The sequence below is a fragment of the Vipera berus genome, assembly GCF_964194415.1.
Source record: "Vipera berus genome assembly, chromosome: 3".
NCBI lineage: Eukaryota > Metazoa > Chordata > Lepidosauria > Squamata > Viperidae > Vipera > Vipera berus.
This window is the reverse complement of record NC_138204.1, coordinates 65,920,970-65,944,314: the sequence shown is the minus strand read 5'-3', so window position 1 is coordinate 65,944,314 and position 23,345 is coordinate 65,920,970. Positions and strand designations below refer to the sequence as shown.

The following is a 23,345-nucleotide window of genomic DNA, read 5'->3' as shown; positions in this document are numbered from 1 at the left end:
TGATTGTGGCTCTGTTGGCTACACAAAAACAAAAAAAGAAAACAATTCCATCTTTTTATCATATTTTCTTAATATTGGCCATATGGCTTAGATCCATTAAGAATTCTAGTCTCAAAGTCTGGAGGGCACAAGGTTCTCTTACCCATGAATGAAATGCTTGAGTAAACCAAGAGTTTTTAGAAGCATATTCTTGGCCTACTAGAAGATAGTAGGAATTTGAGTGTGTGTGTGTGTGAGTGTGTGTGTGTAAATGTATAAGATATTCACATACCATGTCTGTGTGTACTTTTCTTTCTATTTGATATTGTTGTTGAAGGTCTTAAGATGTAATTTTATCCCTTTTATTCTTTTAATACCTGTAAACTGCCTAAAGATTCCACGATGATTGAGATAGGTTGCTAAGTTGCATGAATAAAAAAGAAATGTACTGGACAATAAACTTCTGTAATAGTTATTGGAAATCAACTCAGGTGCTTTACCAAACTGGGCTTTCTTTCTTTGCTGTAACATCAACAGGGAACGGACGAGGATGGTATAAAAACAAAGCAAAGGGAAGAATTTGAAAGGTGGGGAAAGCAACTGTGTTTAATTTAGTGCAAAGGTGAAATTTCAGCTGGGAAGATCAGAGCTGCTTGGCTGGGTCACCACAGAGAGCCCATCGATGGGGAGCCAGTGAAAGTTTATCCTCTCATGGCCCCCATCCCCTCCCAACCTGCCCAAGTGTTCAGTTTTCAAAGCACTGAATCCAACAGATGAGTCCTTTGATTTTCCTCCCCAGTGCGTGCTGTCCTAAAATGTCATGCTTTTTAAAAAAGAAATCACCTCCTGTAGCTCTGAGGTTGTTAGCATTTTCCGAGGTAGAGTAAAAAATTAATTGGTTGTGGAGCAAAATGTTGATAAAATGATCCATTTGATGCCTCAAGCCCACCAGGGTTCACTCAAACTCTCGTACTTGGTATTAAAATGTAATATAGAAAGCAGCTTCAACTTTTTATTATTATTATTATTATTATTATTATTATTATTATTATTATTATTATTATTATTATTATTATTATTATTATTATTATTATTATTATTATTATTATTATTATTATTATTATTATTAAAGTCCCTTTACAAATAGCACCAGCAGAGAGAAGTCAAAAAGTCACTGTGACTTCCCTCCATGCAAAAGGGACATTGATTTTCTTTGTGTTTCATCCTTAACCATTGGAAAACCTCTTCCAGGTCTTAACTAGACCCATGAATATTCACACTTGTTTCAACCAGCACTGCAAGCAGAGAAGGTTCCATTGTATGATGGAAAGAAAAATAGGTTTTAGCGATTTGTTATTTAATCACGTTATTTAATATTTTAGGTCCAAATCTCCATTGGAAGAATGAAAAATAGATTTCTTAAGCCAATATATTGTCATGAATTCAAGAGTCTCCCAATGAGCTTTCATGGCAGAGGATGAAATAGAAGCTCAGTCTCTCTACTCAGAGTCCAACACCTCACAATGTGAAGATGAAGGGGAAGAACAAGGAAGTGATCTAGGCAGTGACTAGCATTAACATTAGTGGCTGACTCAGATGTTGATGCCAAGTTATGTTTCCTGCACTTTTTTGCTCTTTCTCTTTCACAAACAGTTCATCAAGGCGTTGGATCTTCTCCAGTTTGGCTTTTTCTATAAATCAAAATTTGACAGAGAATGAGGTGGCTGGATGGAGTCACTGAAGCAGTAGGCGTGAGCTTAAATGGACTCCAGAAGATGGTAGAGGACAGGAAGGCCTGGAGGAACGTTGTCCATGGGGTGGCTATGGGTCAGACATGACTTCACAACTAACAACAACAACAGCATAAATCAAAATTAACATCGTAACTCAGTAATTCAGCTCTTGTTATTGGATTTCTTTAGCATTATGGAGGTTTAACAAGCCCATCTCTGCATTGCCCCGGCATGTGGATGGGGCTACCTACCATTTTAGGGAGCAGAGGAACTGGTGATGTCATGTTCAGCACTTCCCCCTAGCCTGCTGGAAAATGACCCCCACCTCAGGTACTTTGTTCCATACCCAGAGTAGTATTTTTTTTTCATCTGCTAGCACAAGTTGACCTGCCATACTTCATTCCATTCTACATGAATGCCTCCATTCCTGTTGGTTAGGGTGTACTTTACCTGGTGCCTCCCTTGTCTCCCATTCTGAAATTAGTTGTTGTGGTTATTTAGTTTGTGTTTGTTTGTTTGTGGAAAGGGAAGTGACGGACTTTTCATTATTTTGTTGTATTTTGTTTTGACTTGGTGAATTAACAAGAGTTCAGTCAATTCAAGAGTTCTATTTCTCCTTCTAGCCTAAGTGTCAGGATGAACTCTACAACAGCTGTGTTCTGCAAGTTAGAAAGCAATTGGTGATTGATAGCCTGGAATAAGCAAGAAGGGGAAAGAAGCAGGGGAGCCTACCAGTTGGGAGCCATATTATTGTAATAATGCTGCTTGGGGTGTGTGTGAAAGCCCTAATAAGCAGGCATATACATAGAATGAAGGCTACTGCTAAGCTTGTAAGCCGCCCTGAGTCTTCGGAGAAGGGCGGGATATAAATGGAATTAAAATAAAAATAAAAATAAATAAATAAACCATGGTCCAGAGAAAATACTTAGCCATTACTGTGGGTAGGATTTCTGAAGCTGGCTTCACTTTAGCTAGTTCACACCCAGAAGACAATCAAAACTGCAGTGCAGGAAACCTTTAAAGTCCAGCTGAAAGTCCCATGAATGGAGTCTTATTTAGAACAGAGTGGAATATAGAAGTAGCAAAGCTGTTAATACTCCTGGTTTAACTGAAAGCAGAGATTGGGAGCCTTTCCTGTAAACATTCACACTCCAATGTCTTTGTGTTCTTTTTTCTCTGCGATTTTCATCTGCGGCGACCCCACAATTGCCTCTCCCTAGGGCCCAAAAAGAGTTTCATCTGTACATTTATTTTCAGGGTGGCCTAAATCCGTGCTGGAACCTCAGTGTTAACTATTCCCATAAGATGGGGTAGATGCCAGACATTGTGGGTGGCGACTGACACCCAACTCTTCAAACAATCTGGGCTCCAAAAGATAATCTTTAGAAGCAAGATTACCTTTCCTAGCATATTGGCACCACTGTGTTCTTTCAGAGGGCAATGTGTGGCTAGGCCTAGAAGTAACCTTTCTAAACATGGCTTCTGCCCAGGCCTCAGAGTCTGGGCATGTCATGGGTTCTGTGAGCAATATCCGTTCAGCTTCTGTGTGTGTGTTTATGTTTCTCATATGAAAATAGGGAATCTGAGGTTACTGTTGTGCTGGAAAAATGTCAAGACTCAATTGGCAATATCCCACCAAACCACAAGTTTGCAGGAGACAAAAAACAAAACCCTTGAATTTCAAAAAACCATGCCTGCATACTTGTATGTATCTCTCTTTCTCTCTGTGTGTGTTTTTCTATATACAGTATGTGTATGTATCTGATTGAAAAGACTAAAACATATGAAGGGAATAAATCATATGAAGAACGGTTACAGGATTTGGGTTTGGCCAGTCTAGAGAAAAGAAGGACTAGGGGTGACATGATAGCAGTATTCCAGTATTTGAGGAGCTGCTACAAAGAAGAGTGGGGTGGGTGTCAAAGCTTATTTTCCAAAGCACCAAAAGGCAGGATAAGAAAGAATGGATGGAAACCAATCAAGGAGAGAAGCAACTTGGAATGAAGGAGAAACTTCCTAACAGTGAGGACAATTAACCAGTGGAACAGCTTGCCCTCAGAAGTTGTGGGTGCTTCATCACTGGAGCTTTGTAAGAAGAGACTGGACAATCACTTGCCTGAAATGATGTAGGGTCTCCTGCTTGAGCAGGGGACTGGACTAGAAGACCTCCAAGGTCCCTTCCAACTCTATTCTGATTGATTGATTGATTGATTGATTGATTGATTGATTGATTGATAAAGAACAACCCCCCAAAAAAATTGTTCCCTGAATGAAGAGAATACATAATATAGTGTCTAATATCCTTGAAAAGCCTTTTGCCCTTTTCTTAAAGCCTGGTTTAGCTCTCAGATAGGTGTATTGTTTGATGGAACATATGTTTTACAGATCTGTCCTGTGAAAACTATTAAAAAGAGGAACTAGAGCAATAACAATAAGCCATGTAACCATGGTGCATTTAATCCCTGAAGTTTGACTATTAAACTATTGCTTGTGCATATGAAGCCAGATCACATCATGCTGTGTTAGCTTTTCAGCAGTACATTTTCATTGGGATGCAAAGGGTTTTTCTTTCTTTTTTAAAAAAGATTATTAGTATCACATACTTTTGGCTCAGGAGCCCAACTCTGTCTCCACATTGGCTGTCTCTCAACATAATTTAGGTTGTGGAAAGGGGATGTCTGCATACACTAAGTTTTGGGTTGCAAAATGAAGGATCAATTGACAAGAATATTGCTACTCAGTGATTATGAATGTGTTGTAAAATAGATAGCTCCATAAACAGCTGCTTGATTTAATTCCAGGTCAAAAATTACTTTCCTGATTGTAATTTCCACAATTGTTTTTAACATATGTTCATTAAAATACAGTAAATCCTCCTGGTAACAAATCACAATTAAAGAGCAAGTACATATTCTTTCTATTTTCATAAAGCAGTGGTTTCTCCTATCCCCAAATTTAACCCAGTTTCAGAAAGATAATTCTTCCTTTAAGCTATTTGATTTATATTCTTTGCTTTTGTTAGCCCTTGGGGCAGTTAACTAAATGTAGAAGAAAAACAATTTATAAAATAGTGAAATTGTCATATTAAAATTACCAATAAAATACAGGGATATGGTCATCTTTGTGTCCCAATAAATGATGGGTAACACACTAAAACCCTAATTCTGTGGGAATTGGGGATTTAGATTCTGCAGTTCTTTTAATCTCAGAAGTGCTTTCTTCCAGACATGGGTACCTTCTTCCTGCTTGTATGAATGAGATCACCATCTCTGTAGTCGGAGGGCTCAGAAACGTTAAGGGTAACACAAGCAGTGTGCAGCCATTAGAGCAAATCAGGAAAGGTCCATGGACAGTGTTGTCCTTTAGAAGCACAGTTGAGAGACTCTTCCACCAAGTTCATGAAAGAGCTACATGAAGCTGATAGTAAACTATGTAATGTGAGCAAGCTGTCTCAAAAGTGTGGCTTTAAAAAAGTCCAGTTGTCCTGAGAAATCCACATACACACAACGAAGGTGACTTAAGTGAGATCTTGGTAAATAAAAGGCCTTATGAATGTTTGATTCCCAACTAGCCACGATGGCAGTATTCTACCTCTGACCCTTTTTAATTCTGTCAGTGTCAGTCTGACTCACTCTGCAAGGTTCAGTTGATGTCAGAATATGTCCCAGTCATATTCCATAATGTAGGTGAAGTAAATAAGCTGGTAAAATGCTGAACTTGGCAATTGCTAGATCTACTGAGAAGCGGCACCTTGCTTAATGCCAGTTATGTTAGTGGCAGATCTCTCCTTTTGTATCACTGCCTAATGTTGGCCCTGGCCTGGCATGGTAATAGCACCAGCTGCAGCCATTAAGGCTTACCATTAGCAAGTTCCAGGATCATGGGAAGATTTTTAATTTGCCAATTCTAAGGGAGAGGAGAATTGAGACAACAAATTGGCAAGGGCGTTCAAGAAGATGCATACACGCTTGCATATGTATAAATAGGATTTATATCCAAATTGGAGCTGTCTTTCAGCAACTACTATAGTTTCACAATTGTGGACAACTGAACACGCTGTCCGTTCCCACTTTTCATCCAATAGACATAGTCTAAAAAACCAGAACTCAGTTAATGTTACTTTTAAAAGACAACATTTAAGACACAGTGCTTTAGTATTATACCTAGACAATCTTTTCCTTGAGGTGTTTGTGTGTGTGTGTGTCCGTGTGTGTGTGTGTGTGTAGTATGCTTAGACAAATCATTGAAATCCAGAGAAAATTCATTTGTGTCACAAGCAGACTATCGTGATATAATAGGCAACATGAGATTAGAATCAGGAAACCTGGATGTAAATGCTTGCTCATTGTATCAGTACTTACTAATGGAAGAGAGCTTGCTGGTAGGAAGAGTTGGTAGGAAAAATGACAGTGTCATACATGAATATATAAAAGCCTAAATGCTTTTTGTATATTTTTATTTATGGAGGGCGTTGTATTTTTCACGCATTGGCACTCTATCTGCATACTGTTCCTGTTCATAAAACTAATTCTAAGAATAGGGAAATTATTTGAATGAGACTTCAGAGAGAAAAAAATGTTACTTATCCTGTAATTCTGGAACTATCCCTTTCAACAAGGATGAGCAACTACGGCCTTTTTACATCTGTGGACTCCAACTCCCAAAATTCCTGAGCCAGCATGGAATTCTGGGAATTCACGTCTACAGGTCATAAAGGGGCCATAGTTGCCCACCCCTGCAATTGAGGTTTCGTGTTTTTGAAGCAAAAGAGACAAAACTCTACCCTTTCCCATGAGTTAGAAAAAGTTAATGTTGGGGCACTTTGTATATTGGTTGGCTATCAAGTAAGCTGAAGACTTCTGGGCCCCTATGTTTTGTTAAAGGAGCATTTCATAAGCACAATGGTTTCTTTCATCAAGCAATCTGTTGCTTATTTCATAGTAATCCATGTAGATGGAATGATAGAAATCATATTTCTCTTTGGCAACTTTCCATGTATGTTTTAGAGATGATTACATTTGTTATTGGTAATGTAAACATTATTCAAGATCTTCATTTTAGCCTTGTGATCTCAACAAAAAGTTCTTTTTGTTTATTTGTGGTTGGGCAGCACATAATTTCTGTAGCTTTTGCTGAGCAGAAAAAAAATGAACTATCTATGTCCATCCCACCTTTGTTTTATTCTATTGCTACAAGATAGATGAGGCCTGAAATGTTTTAAAGGTGAATACTGCATCCAGTTTTAGTCACCACGATGTAAAAAAGATGTTGAGACTCTAGAAAGGGTACCGAGAAGAGCAACAAAGATGATTGGGGGACTGGAGGCTAAAACATATAGGGAACGGTTGCTGGAATTGGGTATGTGTAATTTAACGAAGAGAAGGACGAGGGGGGACATGATAGCAGCGTTCCAATATCTCAGGTGCTGCCACAAAGAGAGGAGGGACTCAAGCTATTCTCCAGAGAGCCTGAAGGCAGGACAAGAAGCAACAGATGGAAACTAGTCAAGGAGAGAAGCAACTTAGAACTAAGGAGAAACTTCCTGACAGTTAGAACAAGTAACCAGTGGAACAACCTGCCTCCAGAAGGGGTGAATGCTCCAACACTGGAAGTTTTTAAGAAGAGACGGAGAGCCATTTGCCTGAAATGGTATAGGGTTTCCTGCCTGAGCAGGGGGTTGGACTAGATGACCTCCAAGGTCCCTTCCAACTTATTATTATATTATTATATGACAGTTCTGTTGGGCTGGATGACTGTGCTCTTATGGACCTGGCTTAAGATGAAGTTGCAAGTCTTCACTGAATTCTTAATAATGAAGATTTCTTGGTTATTTGGCTGAGTGTTCTATGTTTCTTAACAACTTTTTCTTCTCTTGCTTTTCTCCTATTAGCTGGATTGCCATTTTTGATCATTGAAACAAGCACAATCGCACCCTATCCACGGGGATTTTACTGTAATGATGAAAGCATCCGTTATCCTGTGAAAAGTGGAGAGACCATCAATGATGCTGTCCTGTGTGCTGCAGGCATTCTTATTGCCATACTTGCTGTGAGTAAGACAAATACAGAAATTTGCCTCGGGTAACCAAATTTGCAACAAAATGTTTTCTGTCTTTAAGCAGAATAATTGGCAAAGCCATCATGTTGGGTTTTTGGTTTGACATGCTTCATGACGTCAGCCATGGTTGGTTTTTTAAACACCAGGGCTTAAATTAAACTCAGCCACTGGATCGTAAACAAAATACATGTACCTGTCTTTTGGTACTATTCATAAATCTAGTCATTAAACTATCTTTTTTTGGGGGGGGGAAGGATGTGGAATAGCTGGCTTTCATATTACAGTTTCAACTGCAAAATATATCTGGCCACTGTACAGATCAAAATAATGTAAATGAAGTTAGGGTATCCTATCTCTGAGGATGGTATTATTAGGCGATTAAGAATGTAGGACTTGGAAAACTTTATGAATCAAAACATATACAAATAATCTCAAAGTAAGGACATGATGGCCTTTCAGAACCATGCAAACAAGATAAATCCCACAAAATTTAGTTCATACCATTTTCAAGTAATGCGCAGCTAGGAGTTTCGAAGTTAATGGTCCGAGTATCCCTAGATTGATAGGGTTTTTTTTTGTATTTATATTTCATGATGAATCATGAAGTATATTCTTTCTTGGAATTGGCCGTTATCTGTAAATATTTCTCACATGGTATTGGGTTCAAAGATAAAAAATAAGGAAGTATAATTTGAAATGAAATGTGAAATTGGAAAAATGAAGAGAAGTAGGGTCTATAGTAAATAGCAGGGGTCTTCAAACTTGGCCCTTTTATGACTTGTGGACTTCAACTCCCAGAATTCCTCAGCCAGCCATGGGTCTATATTACCACAGTTCTTTGCACTGAAATAATATTTTGCTCGATACTCTTGCTTGGAGACATTTCTGCAAATATTTTCTCATTATCAAGTAAGATTTTTGGATGGAGTGAACTCTGTATATCATAGGCAGTAAAGGGATACTATTTTTATGCACAGACACATAAATGGAAATGGTTTTATAATTGAATTTTCCTAACCACCTAGAGCCTCAACCCAGATGGGATGCCAAAGTAATTACAATGTGCAACAAGAATAAATCTTTGGCTATGTTTTTAAACCATAGTTTATTACATGTGATCCCATAAGCTATGATTTACATTTGCTCTGCAAAGTAGATGAAACTTTGGTTTCTTAAAATAAGTAGGAATTAATTCCTTGAATGCATAAAGGAAGAAGAAGGAGACAGTCCATGAAGTCAAGGGTAATTTTTACAGTAACAAATAATGGTTTGGTATGCTTATGAAGTAAGTTATTCTGATAAATGCTGGAAAGTTGGGTTATGTTTCTGATTAAACTAGGAGATTCAAGTGCAGGGCTGCACATGATCAGCTACACAAAACCACTGATTTGTAGACAAATGTAATGTCCATATTTCAGAACAATTTCAGAAACTACATAAATAATCTTATGAGAGGAATTTTTTGTTCACATGAATGGCCAACTTCATTATTTCCTCTCCCAGGCAATTCATTCATTTTGAATGCCAGCATGATGACTGGACTGTTCAGTCAGATGCCAATTTTTTAGTCTTCTCAGCTGAGAGGCTGTCCTTTCCCCTCTTCCTTTTTATTTTTATTTTTTCCCCTTCAGACGTGTTTTTTTTAAATATGTTTTTTTTAAAAAAATATGATCTAATTGTCTTCAGGCCCAAGTTTTAACAGATTTGGATACCTTACTACCCGACTTGCTTCAGCAGTTTCAGCAGTGGGATAGGGTTGAAAATCAAAATGGCCACTGAGAAGCAGTGCCTAAAGCAGCTCAATCATAAGAATCACAAGCTGATTCTCAGGTAGAAAGTTTGGGAGTGGAAATTATTTTATGAGAACTTAGTTTAATAAACTAAATAAGGACTGCTTCTGATTTCTAGTATGCTTTACAGATAGTACTGGCTTAGCAACACTAATTGGGATTGGAAACCCCATCAAGTGACATGGTGCTAAGTTGAAAAATTGCATGACTTAGTGACAGCAGTTCTGGTTGCTGTCATTAAGTAAGGAATGCAGGAGTTATTAAACAAGGACCTCGCGTATCTATGACTTCTGACTTCCTGCTAGCTTCCTGATTTACTTTACTTGTAGGAAACCAACAGGGAAGGTTGCCAATCATAATCATATGATCGTGGGATTTTGGGACTGGACATAAGTTCTGTTTGATTCATATTGCAAGTTCGAACAATTGCTGAACAAATGCTCATTAAGCAAGGACCACCTGTGATGTATTGGTCAGTGACAGAAATAAATATGATAAAGTGATAAAGTATTAATAGTCAAGCAACTATTAATCAGCTTTCTTACAACAAAAATGGCAGATTAATTACAAACTAAAAAGGAAGACACAACCAAACTATTTAAAAAAATGCTTCTGGGTTAGGTTTGCAGATTTTTAAAAAATTAAATTACAGTAACTAGTAGTGGGAAATATAAATGAATTGATACTATTAACATTTTTAAAAAGTGAAGAAAGCTTTATTAGTTACAGTGAAATAGAGAGATACAATTTTGACTTTAAAAAATTAAGAGATGATAGAGGCAGAGAAGATACAAATAAAATAATTATTGCAAAATTTAAAAACAGCATTTGTTATTCGGTACATTCTAGTTGATACAACTATGTCTACAGCGTAATGCTCCTTGTACTAGACTTGTAACCACTTCAGCTAAATAAAGCATTGCAACATTGCTATTGTGTACATAACCTGCTCATTTAGAAAGGCAATGATTGATGATTAACCCAGTGACAAAAAGAAGATAATTGTTTAGATTACCATTTCTATTCTGTACTAATTTTATTTGTGTAATCGTGATCTACATAGCTGAAAGAGCCATAGCAGCTGTAATCCCTACAGGTTGAAAAATTATATTTCATTGTTTTCAAAATCTTTTAGACTTGCAGACAGCTATCCAAAAAACAAATACATGTTTTCTTTGAAAGGTATAATTTATGATCCAGGATTATTTGAGTAGAATATGAAATCTTCAGAAATATACAGCATTCCTATTCTTCTCTTATTCTTTTTGACTGTTTTCAAACAGCATAGAAACATTGAGGAAGATTAAGCATTCATTTTTATTGCTAGAGCTTTTTAAGGGTGCGGGATTTTTTTTTGTTTGTTATCAAAAGAATATCTGTGAGAGGTCTAGGTCATGTTTTATGAAACTTCCAGGATTCACGAAGTTCTTGTTAAATAAACTTTGGAGGTTATGACCTTTGTCTCCTATGGTGCATGACAGGATATGAATACACAAGGCACTTCAGATACTAATTGCCTTAGGGACCATGTTTCCAGACCTCCCCTAAATAATCCCAGAGATTATCACGGTGTGTATTTCTTTCACCTTAGAAGATGCAGCTTATTTTTTGAGGATCTCGTATTATGCACTAGTCCTGGTCATGATTTATCTAGTAATTGTCTCAGTTGTAATAAAAGGCTTTCTCTTTCCATAGTTGAGTAACTAGATCTTATTGATCTTTTGACACCTGTGTTTTACCAGTTTAGAAGAGACACTTGATGTACATAGGTAAGGTAAAGGTTCCCCCGCACATGCGTGCTAGTCGTTTCCGACTCTAGGGGCCGGTGCTCATCTCCGTTTCAAAGCCGAAGAGCCAGCGCTTGTCCAAGGACGTCTCCGTGGTCATGTGGCCAGCATGACTAGACGCCAAAGGCGCACGGAACGCTGTTACCTTCCCACCGTAGTGGTCCCTATTTTTCTACTTGCATTTTTACATGCTTTCGAACTGCTAGGTTGGCAGAAGCTGGGACGAGTAACAGGCGCTCACTCTGTTACGCGGCACTCGGGATTCGACCCGCCAAACTGCCGACCTTCTGATCGACAAGCTCAGTGTCCTAACCCACTGAGCCACCGCGTCCCTATTGATGTACATAGGTGAAGTAAAGATCACATGCATACTTATATGGGAATAAATTTAATTGGACACTCTCGCCTTTGTTTCTAAATAAACATACACAGACTTAATTGTATTGCACATTCTTGAACAGGATTTAATTTGTGTTTTTATATGGTAGATTACACTGAAGTTCTTAGAGGATAGGAAAGTAGCTCCTCCAATAATTCATATGCTACCTTATGTCAGTCATTTAGATATACTCACATTGAGCTACAAAGTCTGACAGAATATAGTATATTTTTGGGAGTGGGGTGAGAGAAACAGTTATGCTTACAAAAAGACACCACTAAAAAATAAGATAAATATGTTTGCTGATAGTCCTTGCTTACCAGCCGTTCAGTCAGTGATTGCTCAGAGTTAACGACAGTACTGAAGAAACAGATTTAAGCTTGATTCCCCCAACATTTCAGCAGTCCCAGCACTTGGCCCCTGGTTCACACTTACGATGCTTGCAGTATTCCACAGTCACGTGATTGCTACTTGTGACCTTCCCCAATGGCTTCCCACAAAAAAAGTAAATGACAAAGTATAAATCGTTTGCACCCTCCCCTTCCCAGTAGTAGCCAATCCTGACCCTGCCATGTTCTTACTATGCTTCTCACTTACCTATTGGCCAGCCTCCCTGAACTGCCAAGAATGTGCTTAGTGACCCACGATACTTGATGGCAGTCGGGGCTTCATCACTTAGCAACAGAGATTCTGGTCCCAATTATCATTGTTAACTGAGGACTGCTATATTCAATTGAAATCTTAACCATTTCCCACCCGATTGGATCCTTAAAAATACAGGTAGTCCTCAACTTACAACCACAATTGGGATCAGAATTTCTGTTGCTAAGCAAGGAGGCTGTTCAGTGAGTCGTGGCCTCTTTTTTTTTTTTTTTGCTATGGTTGTTAAGCCAAATCCCTGCAGCTGCTAAGCGAATCCAGTCTCCTCCATTGATTTTGCTCATTGGAAAGTGACTGGGAAGGCTTCAGGGCCTCACGATGCTGCAGTCGTCATAAACACGTGCCGGTTGCCAAACAGCTGCATTTTGAACTCACGATCCTGTGGTTGCTGCGATGGTCATATGTGCGACGATCATGTATAAGTCTTTTTTGTTGTTGTTGTAACTTTGACTGGTCACTGAATGTACGTTGTAAGTTGAGGACTACCTGTGCAGTAACTTGAAAATTAAAGAATTCCTGCTTGGGAAGGGGCAATTGCAAGGATGACCTGTCAGATTCAGAGAGGCAAGTTCTGTTAGAGGCTTTTCAAGTATTTGCTAAAAACCGTTTTCAGCCCTGTTTCAGCATAGTAAAATAGTGTGCACTTTGTTCTTAACATTACTATTCCCCTTTAAACATTTCCAGCAGTTCACACCACATGGATCCTCTTTGCTGGACACACAAGTCAGAAGAAGAGCTTAATATCTTTAAAACTTGTTTATTCAGGATGAAGTTTCAGCTTTTGCACATCTGTACTGAATTAGTTGCCCGGAGCATTCTTTCTTTTTCTTCTTACTAAAAAAAACCCTGGGGTTCAGCATTTGCCAAAAGAACAAGATTCTCCTACTTCAACTTATTAAGGGTTTTGCCACAATTTTGGCTATAGGAGGATGGGTCATGACTGTGTAATGGCATGCTGGCGGGAAGGCAAACTCTCCAATTTTCAAACTTCTATATTTGTGCAATTATCAAGACCACCAGCAGTAAAAGAAAATATTAATCTCGTCAAATACTCACACATGTCCCTTAGGCAAGTTATTAGTAGTTTTTTAAATGGAGCATATTTTTGTATATTCCAAAGATAAAACCACTCTGCAGTTTTTGTTGCTTTTCCCCCCTAATTTAGTTAAAATCATATTCCTGGTTACATAAGATTAAGTTTGATTGTGCCCAATCTGTGTTGTAAATTTAAATCTTACAATGTTTCGCTAGATCAGGCAGAATTTATTTCTGTATCTTTGATGGTGTATGCAAAATAATGAGAAATGAAGGTAGAAAGATTCAGTTACAGTTTGTGATTAGAAATTTGAAGGCATCAATATTTGATTTCAACTGATCTCAAGAGTCAGTTTGCTAAAAAAAAAAAAATAGACCGTTGGCTACAATGGAGGCATCAAAATTTCTGAAGCATCTTTAAATTTTTTTGGCAGAGTGAGTTGAAAACAGAAAACATACAAGAGCTTTTTAATTTTAGAAATTTAAGCTCTAGTCCAGTGGTGGCGAACCTATGGCACGTGTGCCAGAGGCAGCACTCAGAGCCCTCTCTGTTGGCATGCGTGCCACTGCCATAGGAGCAAGTCCATCAGGCTGCCACCACTGCCTGGAGCAGGAGCCCCATCCAGCACAAAGGAGGCGAAGCGGCAAACTAGCAAGCTCAAGTAGACGTGGTAGAGCAGAGGTCACCAACTATTGTCGATTGGTGGACTGGAAGAAAAGGGACGGGCTGCAAATAGATGGGGAAGAAATGGAGGTAGTGACAGATTTTATTTTCCTGGGTTCCAAGATCACTGCAGATGGGGACTGTAGCCAAGAAATTAAAAGACGCTTGCTCCTCGGGAGGAAAGCCATGGTAAATCTAGACAGCACACTAAAAAGCAGAGACATTACCCTGTCAACAAAAGTGTGTATAGTCAAGGCTATGGTCTTACCAGTTGCAGTGTATGGCAGTGAAAGCTGGACCATAAGAAAGGCTGAGCACCAAAGAATTGAAGCCTTTGAACTATGGTGCTGGAGAAGACTCCTGTGAGTCCCTTGGACTGCAAGACGATCAAACCAGTCAGTCCTAGAGGAGTTTTAGAAGGCCAGATCCTGAAGCTAAAACTCAAATACTTTGGCCACCTAATGACAAGGAAGGACTCACTGGAGAAGAGCCTAATGCTGGGAAAGATTGAGGGCGAGAGAAGAAGGGGACGACAGAGAATGAGGTGGCTGGATGGAGTCACTGAAGCAGTAGGCGTGAGCTTAAATGGACTCCAGCAGATGGTAGAGGACAGGAAGGCCTGGAGGAACGTTTTCCATAGGGTCGCGATGGGTCGGACACAACTTTGCAGCTAACAACAACAGTGCCTGTGTGATACTAATTAGCCCTGCCCTGTTCTTGCGTGTTGCAGCCCCTTGTATCTGCACCCCGTGGTATGGCATCGGCCATTTTTATGCCTTGCAGCACGGTGGCCCATATTTGCACCCTTGGTTTTTGCGTGCCAAAGCGGCACTCAAAGACACTTCCCTGCCCCCCCGAGGACACCACAATGCTGATGCAGTTCTGCACTTTGCGATAAATAAGTGGGTTTTGGGTTGCGGTTTTGGCACTCTCTAAAAGGTTCACCATCACTCTTCTAGTCTATACTTTCAAGGATTTGTTGAAATAATATTTGAACATTCTTTCTGAACCTCTTTTAAGGTAAAGAAGGTACATATGAAGAACTGATAGCTTTGTGTGGCAAAGGGCATATTAGACAGCTTTCTTACCAATATAGCAAGTATCCTCCTTTACAATAAAAATTTTCAAAATTAAAACTTTTCCTAAAAAAACTCTTCTACCTTCTAAATGTTTACTTCTGGCATGATTAATTGACAAGGTTAACTTTTGGGTGGAACAATATATTACATATACTTTGTGCAAACCTTGAAAATGGCAGATAAGTGTTAATATCAGTACTCTCTATTATTATGAAATCTATAATATAAAAATAGTACAGTTCATACATTGTAGGTGAAACAGCAGCCAACCAATCTCAACTCACTCATGCAGACAAAAAGATGAATTTATTTAATATAATCCAAGAGGGGGAAAAAGTTGCAGAATGGAAACAGAAATTACTTTTGTTTATTTTTGGAAGAGAGAGGGGTAGAATAGAATGGGGACTTAAGGAACTGCAAACAGTTTGGGCAAAGAGACCTTGATATAATTTAAGAATTAAGGACAAATAAGCATGAAAGGATTTTATTGGAGAAAAATGGAAGATCACAGAATAGATGTAGGGAAAGGTAAAGTATCACAAAAGAAAGAGAAGTTAAAAAAATAAAATAAAAATCTGAGTCCCTGTTTCTCTCCTCTTCCCTCACCATCATATATCAGAATAGTGAGTGTGACAGCAGCAGAATGCTTCCATGAGCACTGTGAAAAATCTGCAAAGATGACTAAATTCATTGGTTGTGAACTCAACCATTTCTCGTCCTCGTCCTCCTCCTCGTCCTCGTCCTCGTCCTCCTCCTCCTCCTCCTCCTCCTCCTCCTCCTCCTCCTCCTCCTCTTCTTCTTCTTCTTCTTCTTCTTCTTCTTCTTCTTCTTCTTCTTCTTCTTCTTCTTCTTCTTCTTCTTCTTCTTCTTCTTCTTCTTCTTCTTCTTCTTCTTCTTCTTCTTCCTCCTCCTCCTCCTCCTCCTCCTCCTCCTCATACCTGGGTAGAAACCAGCAATAATGCTTTGGATCTTGCCAACCAGAAAACCAATTGAATCTCAAAATTATCTTCAAATCTCTCTGAAGCTATTTGAAAGGTCCTGATTTGATCCGATGTCCTGAATTGATTTGATTATTTGACTAGTGGGCTTGATTCGGTCAGAGTTTCTTCAAAGCAGCTAACCCCTTCAAAGTTCTGCATAGGACAAGTGGACCTGTGTAAAATGTATTGGAATGGAAGTATCAATCTCTGTAAAATCCAAAGGGTGTTGTTTTTTCCTTCCCGTTTTGCTCTATCATGTTTTTATGCACTAACCATTCATCCATACCCCAGGAAAGGATTTGAAACAGTCATATGGATCAACTTGGATTTGTATATTTTCCTTGTATTTAATCAAATATATTGAATGTAGGCTTACTACAGGCCATATGCATATCTGTTGGAAATACATTCCAAAGTATCCACAGAAACCATGGAGGATTTGTTCCAGTAAATGAACAATGTTTCAGTTGCCTGTAAATAACTCCAATAGACCATCTGGCAATTAATTGCATTCTTCCAAAGAAAAAGAGATTGAGACAGAGATGCTTTTATTCATGCTGTTATGCAAATCTAGTTCTTGGCTTTCTGCCTGCATTTGAAGGTAATCCAACAAATAGACAAGCCATCAGCTGGGCAGTACTTGTCTGAAGGATTTCCAGCAAATTTTGGAACAGGCCAGGTCTTAAGCCTAGGTAGCTTTAGTGAAGCTCCAGAACTTTCATATCAAAGTATTGCAATTTTGCAATCCAAATAATGCATGGAGCTTTATTTATAAACTAAAAATACCTTTATGTTTTTCTTAAATTTTATACCATGAAGTAACCACAAGAGGGACGCGGTGGCTCAGTGGGTTAGGACGCTGAGCTTGTCGATCAGAAGGTCGGCAGTTTGGCGGGTCAAATCCCGAGTGCCGTGTAGCAGAGTGAGCGCCTGTTACTCGTCCCAGCTTCTGCCAACCTAGCAGTTCGAAAGCACGTAAAAATGCAAGTAGAAAAATAGGGACCACTCCGGTGGGAAGGTAACAGCGTTCCGTGCGCCTTTGGCGTCTAGTCATGCCGGCCACATGACCACGGAGACGTCCTCGGACAAGCGCTGGCTCTTCGGCTTTGAAACGGAGATGAGCACCGCCCCCTAGAGTCGGAAACGACTAGCATGCATGTGCGGGGGAACCTTTACCTTTACCTTTAACCACAAATGCTCCATTTTTAAATTAATTCATTTACCTGTCTTCTCTTTCACATCCTTATTCTGTAGTTTACATAATCCATCTCTTCATTCAGCCTCTGTTTTCTACAATCCAGTTTCTCAAACCAAGAAATCTAGATCTTACTTGCATTTTTTATATATATTTTCATCTTCTCCCCTGCGAACTGGGCTTGCAGGCTAGAATAATCTTCTATGAATTATATCTGTGTATACTAACTGCTATCTTAGAGAGAATCTTCATGGGCTTTGACCCATGATTGTTTCTTATTAGACACTCTTAACCAACAATCAGTAAGCTTAGTGCCTGCTGAAAACCAGAAATGAATTTTTGAAGCATCTGTAAACCATATTCACATTTTACATTTTTTTTCTTTCTTATGTGAATGCAGATGAAATGTGCTAAGCATTAAAAAGAAAATTTGGAGATTCTATTGAGCAATCTGATGTCCCCACCTGCAGTGATGTGTGTTTTGTATGTTTTTTAAAAAAAGGCCTTTATTGTGTTGACTCTTCAGCTCTGGACTAAGTCTCCAATCAAGTTGTTTCCATTTGCCTAACATTTTACATTTGGTTTATTTCCTCTTGTTTCTTTTAGTTGTTTTATGGCTTTGACCCATTGACTTTGCATTTTATCATTCATTGCTACATTGTTTTTTCAGATTCTTCTTTTATAATGGAATGTTTGAAATTCTGCTAGGATTAAAGACAACTTTAGAAATTAAGACATTGAAGACCAAATCATAGGTTTCCTTCAGAATTGGATTGAATTGAATTGAATTGAATTGAACCTTTTATTGGCAAAGTATAACCATGTATACATTGAGATTGGCTGAGCCTCCCTTCGTGCCCCCCCCACAACTCACAGTGGCAACAAATCCACCATCTTGTTACACCATGTGAGCTAATTGCACACAGCGCACCGGTGTCGCAAGTCCCGTTCAAGAGCCTGACAGCCCATGGATAGAAGCTGTTCTTCAGCCTTTTGGTACGGCTGGCTATACTCCTGTATCTCCTACCAGATGGTAGGAGAGTAAAGAGGTACCGACCAGGGTGTGAGTCGTCCCTGAGAATTTTCCTCACTCTTCCAAGGCAGCAAGCCCTGGCGATGTCATCCAGTGGTGTCAGGGGACAGCCCACGGTATTTTGTGCTGTGCTCACCACCCTCTGTAATACTTTCCTATCCGCGACTGTCAGGCCACCATACCAAACCACAATACCATGCAAGAGGACGCTCTCTATAGTAGCCCGGTTAAAGAAGGTCATTAGCCGTTGTTCTGCCCTGTTCTTCCACAAGACCCTGAGGATGTGGAGTCTCTGTTGGACCTTTCTGGCCACCTGGGTTATTTAAACATAAATACAGTTTCCCAGAAGTAGTGTAATCCATTGATTCTCACTTTGTATCTATAAAGTAGACTTAATTCTTGAAAAATATCTTTCTCTTTCACTTGAGACATTTTAAAAGTTTTAGGTTTTTTTAGTTCCATGTTTTAGTTTCACTAGAAGTAATAAGTAAAATTGGAGTTCAGTTCACCTATTTTGAAAATATGGCAAAAAGTAATTAAACTTATGCTTCCCTTTCATTGAGAATAAACATTTGGACTTGATTAAATTATGTATTTTTATTAAATTCTCTTCAGTTTTTGAAATTAAAAGATGCTAGGCAAGCAGGTTTATATAGGCAATGTACAGTATTACTATTAAGTCCAAGGCACTTCCTGTAGATGTAGAAATAACCTAGTTCAAGCTTGTGAATTGTGCTAGTAAAAGCATGCTACCTATCGGAAGCAACAGAAAAATATGAGCAAGTATGAACTCATCCATGATCATAAGGACCACTGTACTAATAATTGAATGTAAACATCATCAAGAGGTGAAAACTCTTATTCACATATGCCTAGGCTGATTGCATTTCAAGTTATAATGCAAGTTTATTGTATTATAAAATAAGATATTTTAGCATTGCTTCTGTGCTTGCTTGATCCTTATGCACAATCATTTGCATTGATCATGTCATCTATCTTGAAGCACGTACCCTGACTTAAATATTCCCTTTTCTGTCTCATATACTTCCAGGAAATTGCAGATTTGTGACCCTCTTTTCATTTCCAGTCCTCTATCCCAGGGCTTTTCAACCTTTTCACCCATTGTACCAATTTTAGGATATGGCAACATCAGAGTACCACCAGTCACCTAGCAAGGTGTCAAAAACTTGATGACCAAAAAAAAAAGAAGAAGAAAAGTGATGAAGTACAGGTAGTCCTCGACTTACAACAGTTCACTTAGTGACTGTTCAAAATTACAATGGCACTGAAAAAAGTGCCCCCCAAGCCACAGCCGAGCAAGACACCTGCCTGCCCGCCCGGGGGCGCTCTTCCTCCTGTCCGAGGTTTTCATTGTTGTGAGCATTTCAGTTGAGGATTGGCAGCGGGGGTGGGGTTGGGGGGGCTTGGTTTTTATTCCCCCCATCTGCTGGGTGGTTTGCAGCAGGTTTTGGTCACTTCACATGATCCTGGGACACTGTGACCATCATAAATATGAATCAGTTGCCAAGCATCTGAATGCAAATCACAAGACCCTGGAGATGCTGCAACATTCCAGCTGATTGATGCTTCTTCTGGGCTCAGCAGAAGCACCAGGATCAGCACCGAGCTCCAGCTGGAGCCTGGCGCTGATCCTGGTGCTTCCGCTGAGCCCTGACAGCCCTGCAGCTCCAGCCATCTCTCGCTCAGGCTTGTGCGGTGCTGCCACCGGTTCAGCTCATTCCCCTCCCCCGCTACCACTTTTCTAGGCTGGTCGCGTACCACCTGCCAGGTGCCAATGTACCACAGGTGGTACCTGTACCACTGGTTGAAAAGCCCTGCTCTATCCAGAACCATATAGCAATTGGATGACATAAGCATATAATTTGGACACAAGCTATAAATGCTGGTTTATAGCGCTCCAAAAAAATGAAGCCCTTGCCTGATTAATTTCACTGAGCTTTCTAAATAATGCCATGAAACAAATTTCTTTTCGAAATGGCCTTTCTAAATGTCATGGCTCCATATAATGATGCTTTTAGTAGAAAATCATTGTTTATAGTTTGAGTAAATACTCATATAGCCTTGTACATTACAGTGTAAGCAAAAGATCACAGATATTGGGTGTGACTATATCTTGTTTTAAATGTCCTTAACCTGGTACTCCCAAGACAGTTTGGTGCCTATCCTCTGGAACAAGGTTCTCTCCCAGATGCAGATGGCCTTCACTCTGCTGTTGTTTAGATAAGCTGTGGCTACCTAGTTCTCCACCCAGCCCTTCGACAAGGGACAGTGAGATCCTTCGTTTTATCATACTTTCCATGTTTTTCTGTATTTTTATGCTTTGTTGTAATGTCTTTGATTGGTGGGATCGCCCTATGTTCATTCAGGCTTGAATGCATTCAAGTTAGTGTTTATTATTAAATTATTATAATCCCATTATCTCAGCTGGCAGAAAATGATGGAAGTTTAGTACAATACATTAGGATTATAATCAGAATCAGTATAAACCACACTATTAGTTAAGAACGTTTTTAACGATTCAGGATTATTATTTTTCCCTATTACTACGTGGCCCGTGATATAATAGAAATGAGACTCAACCATGACGTCTTTTTCAGGATAGTTTGCGATTTTGCCTTAGAATAAGTTATATGTTAAAATAATCAATTAAAACTAAACCTAAATATATTTAGGAGCTATAAAGAAAGTGCTTCTTTAAACAGTGTAAAATAAAACTGGAGAGAGGGACAACCACCACTTGTAACATTCTTAAACAAGAGGATAAGATAATTAAGATTTGTGGGCATACATGGAAGATAAATCTCCCTGTGGCTTAGACCAGGTTGGGTAACTGGAGCAACTTTATGATCTGTGGACTTCAATTCCCAAAATTCCTGTGTCACCATGGCTGGCTCAAGAATTCTGGGAAGTCCACAGGTCATAAAATTGCCATAGTTGCCCACCTCTGACTTAGACTGTTGTTTTTCAACCTTGGCATTGTTGAGGAATTCTGGGAGTTGACATCTTCAAACTGTCAAAGTTGAGAAACACTGGCTTAGACATTTGGGTGCAGTTATAATAGTAGCATTTTAAAAGCTCTCAATCCAGAAGGCAAGATTGAACTCAGAGGATTAGTTTAGGAACTGTTGTGCCTGTGGAATTACTTGCAATTCTTGACTACAACTGAAGCTTATATTTTGCAATTTCTGAAAAGCAACTGTCCAATAAGTGGTGTAATGATGCCAGAAACGCCCATACCTTTTTGATTTTATGTTATTTGGTTGCTTTCGGGTAATAGGCAGTACATGGCATGTTCAAATGAAACCAGATGGACTAGTTTTTCTAATTATGTCTCTCCAGGGTTGTCATTGCCTGTAGGTTAACCTGGAACAAAGATATCAGGATAATCCTAAAGTTTGCAACTCTTAAAACAGTAACAAGGTCTTACAGAACCTTCTGATTTAATATCAAACCCACATGATACTTATAGTTTGGGAATCATTAAATTGCTCTGAAGTATTGTCTGTTTCTATCCTGATATATATGTTTTCTTTTCAAGATCAGATTCAGTGATTGGGAAATAACCCAGCCACATTTGTGTCATGTGAACTCTTTAATTCAAATGTATAAACACCTGAAATATGTGTATAAAAACAAAACAACTCTCCCCCAACACACATTTGTAGGTTGCACAGAAATGTCTGGTTCAGCAAAATGAAGTAGATGTAAGAATTCCAGCTATTGGGTGTTGTGGACCAGAAACCACACCTGTAGCATCTTTAACCACACTGAGCAGAGTAGAGTTACAAAAGTAGAGTGGAGGATTCCATTTTATTCTTCAGAATAATCACATTGTCATACAGAAAAATGGGTTTAGTAAGTACGAACATGAAGAATATGGAGATCTGTCATTTCACTGGTCAATAGAGCATAGATTTGTTCTTCAAGATGATCTAAAACTAGCATGACAGTGACTCACTTAAGCAGATCTTTATTGCTTGTGCCATACAGATTCCTCTGGAAAGCAATAAAATAAATATGTTTTGTGAGCTACAGTAAGGTAAAGGTAAAGGTTCCCCCGCACATGCGTGCTAGTCGTTTCCGACTCTAGGGGCCGGTGCTCATCTCCGTTTCAAAGCCGAAGAGCCAGCGCTTGTCGGAGGACATCTCCATGGTCATGTGGCCGGCATGACTAGACGCCAAAGGCGCACGGAACGCTGTTACCTTCCCACCGTAGTGGTCCCTATTTTTCTACTTCCATTTTTACGTGCTTTCAAACTGCTAGGTTGGCAGAAGCTGGGATGCGGCAGTCGGGATTCGACCCCCCCCAAACTGCCGACCTTCTGTTTAACAGTAGCCCCCTGTTAATTTGTTCAGATATATTGAAGCTGAAACAGGCAGCCCAAAGTTCCACTGAATGAGTAGCTCTTTTTCTGATAAATAGCATTGTCTATATATGAGCAGTATTTACTGTAATGGAATTAGAAACAGTTTTTTAATAAATCACATCTGTTTGTCAATACACTAAACAGCCATATAAAAGTTCTTAGTGGGAGGAGCTGAGAGAAAATCTGATTCATAGAAGAGAAAAACAAAACACTGTGTTTATTAATAGAAAGGATGACATGATAGCTTGGCAGTACGTTAATAAACATAAGTTACCTACTGCAACTAGTTAGATACTCAGGGCATTTAAGAGGAACTGATATAGTCAAAGTTAACCCACAAAATCAGAGGAGCAAACCCATGTGCCAGTAGACACTCCCATCTACAAATTAATATCTGAGAAGTAAACATAAGTATCTCTTAGCCTTCATCTTCTTCTAGGTCAATACATCCATAAGTGTTACTTCACTTCACATCATCTTTCCCTCAATATTGGTAGAAAACACTTATCTATAATACGCAGGGTGAAGGTCTGGATTTAATTTCAGATGGACTGGTGCTACTATTAGTTGCAATTGAGTTGGTTGG

At 39.1% G+C, this 23,345-nt stretch overlaps 1 protein-coding gene across 1 annotated transcript in view; it reads left to right on the top strand.

Annotated features, from left to right (window-relative positions):
• Positions 1 to 23,345, top strand: part of PLPP3 (phospholipid phosphatase 3) — an 81,355-nt gene that overhangs the window by 30,861 nt on the left and 27,149 nt on the right. The window contains exon 2 of the mRNA XM_081324631.1: positions 7,603 to 7,760. Coding sequence (XP_081180757.1) covers positions 7,603 to 7,760 — 158 coding nt within the window. The remainder of the gene's footprint in view (positions 1 to 7,602; positions 7,761 to 23,345) is intronic.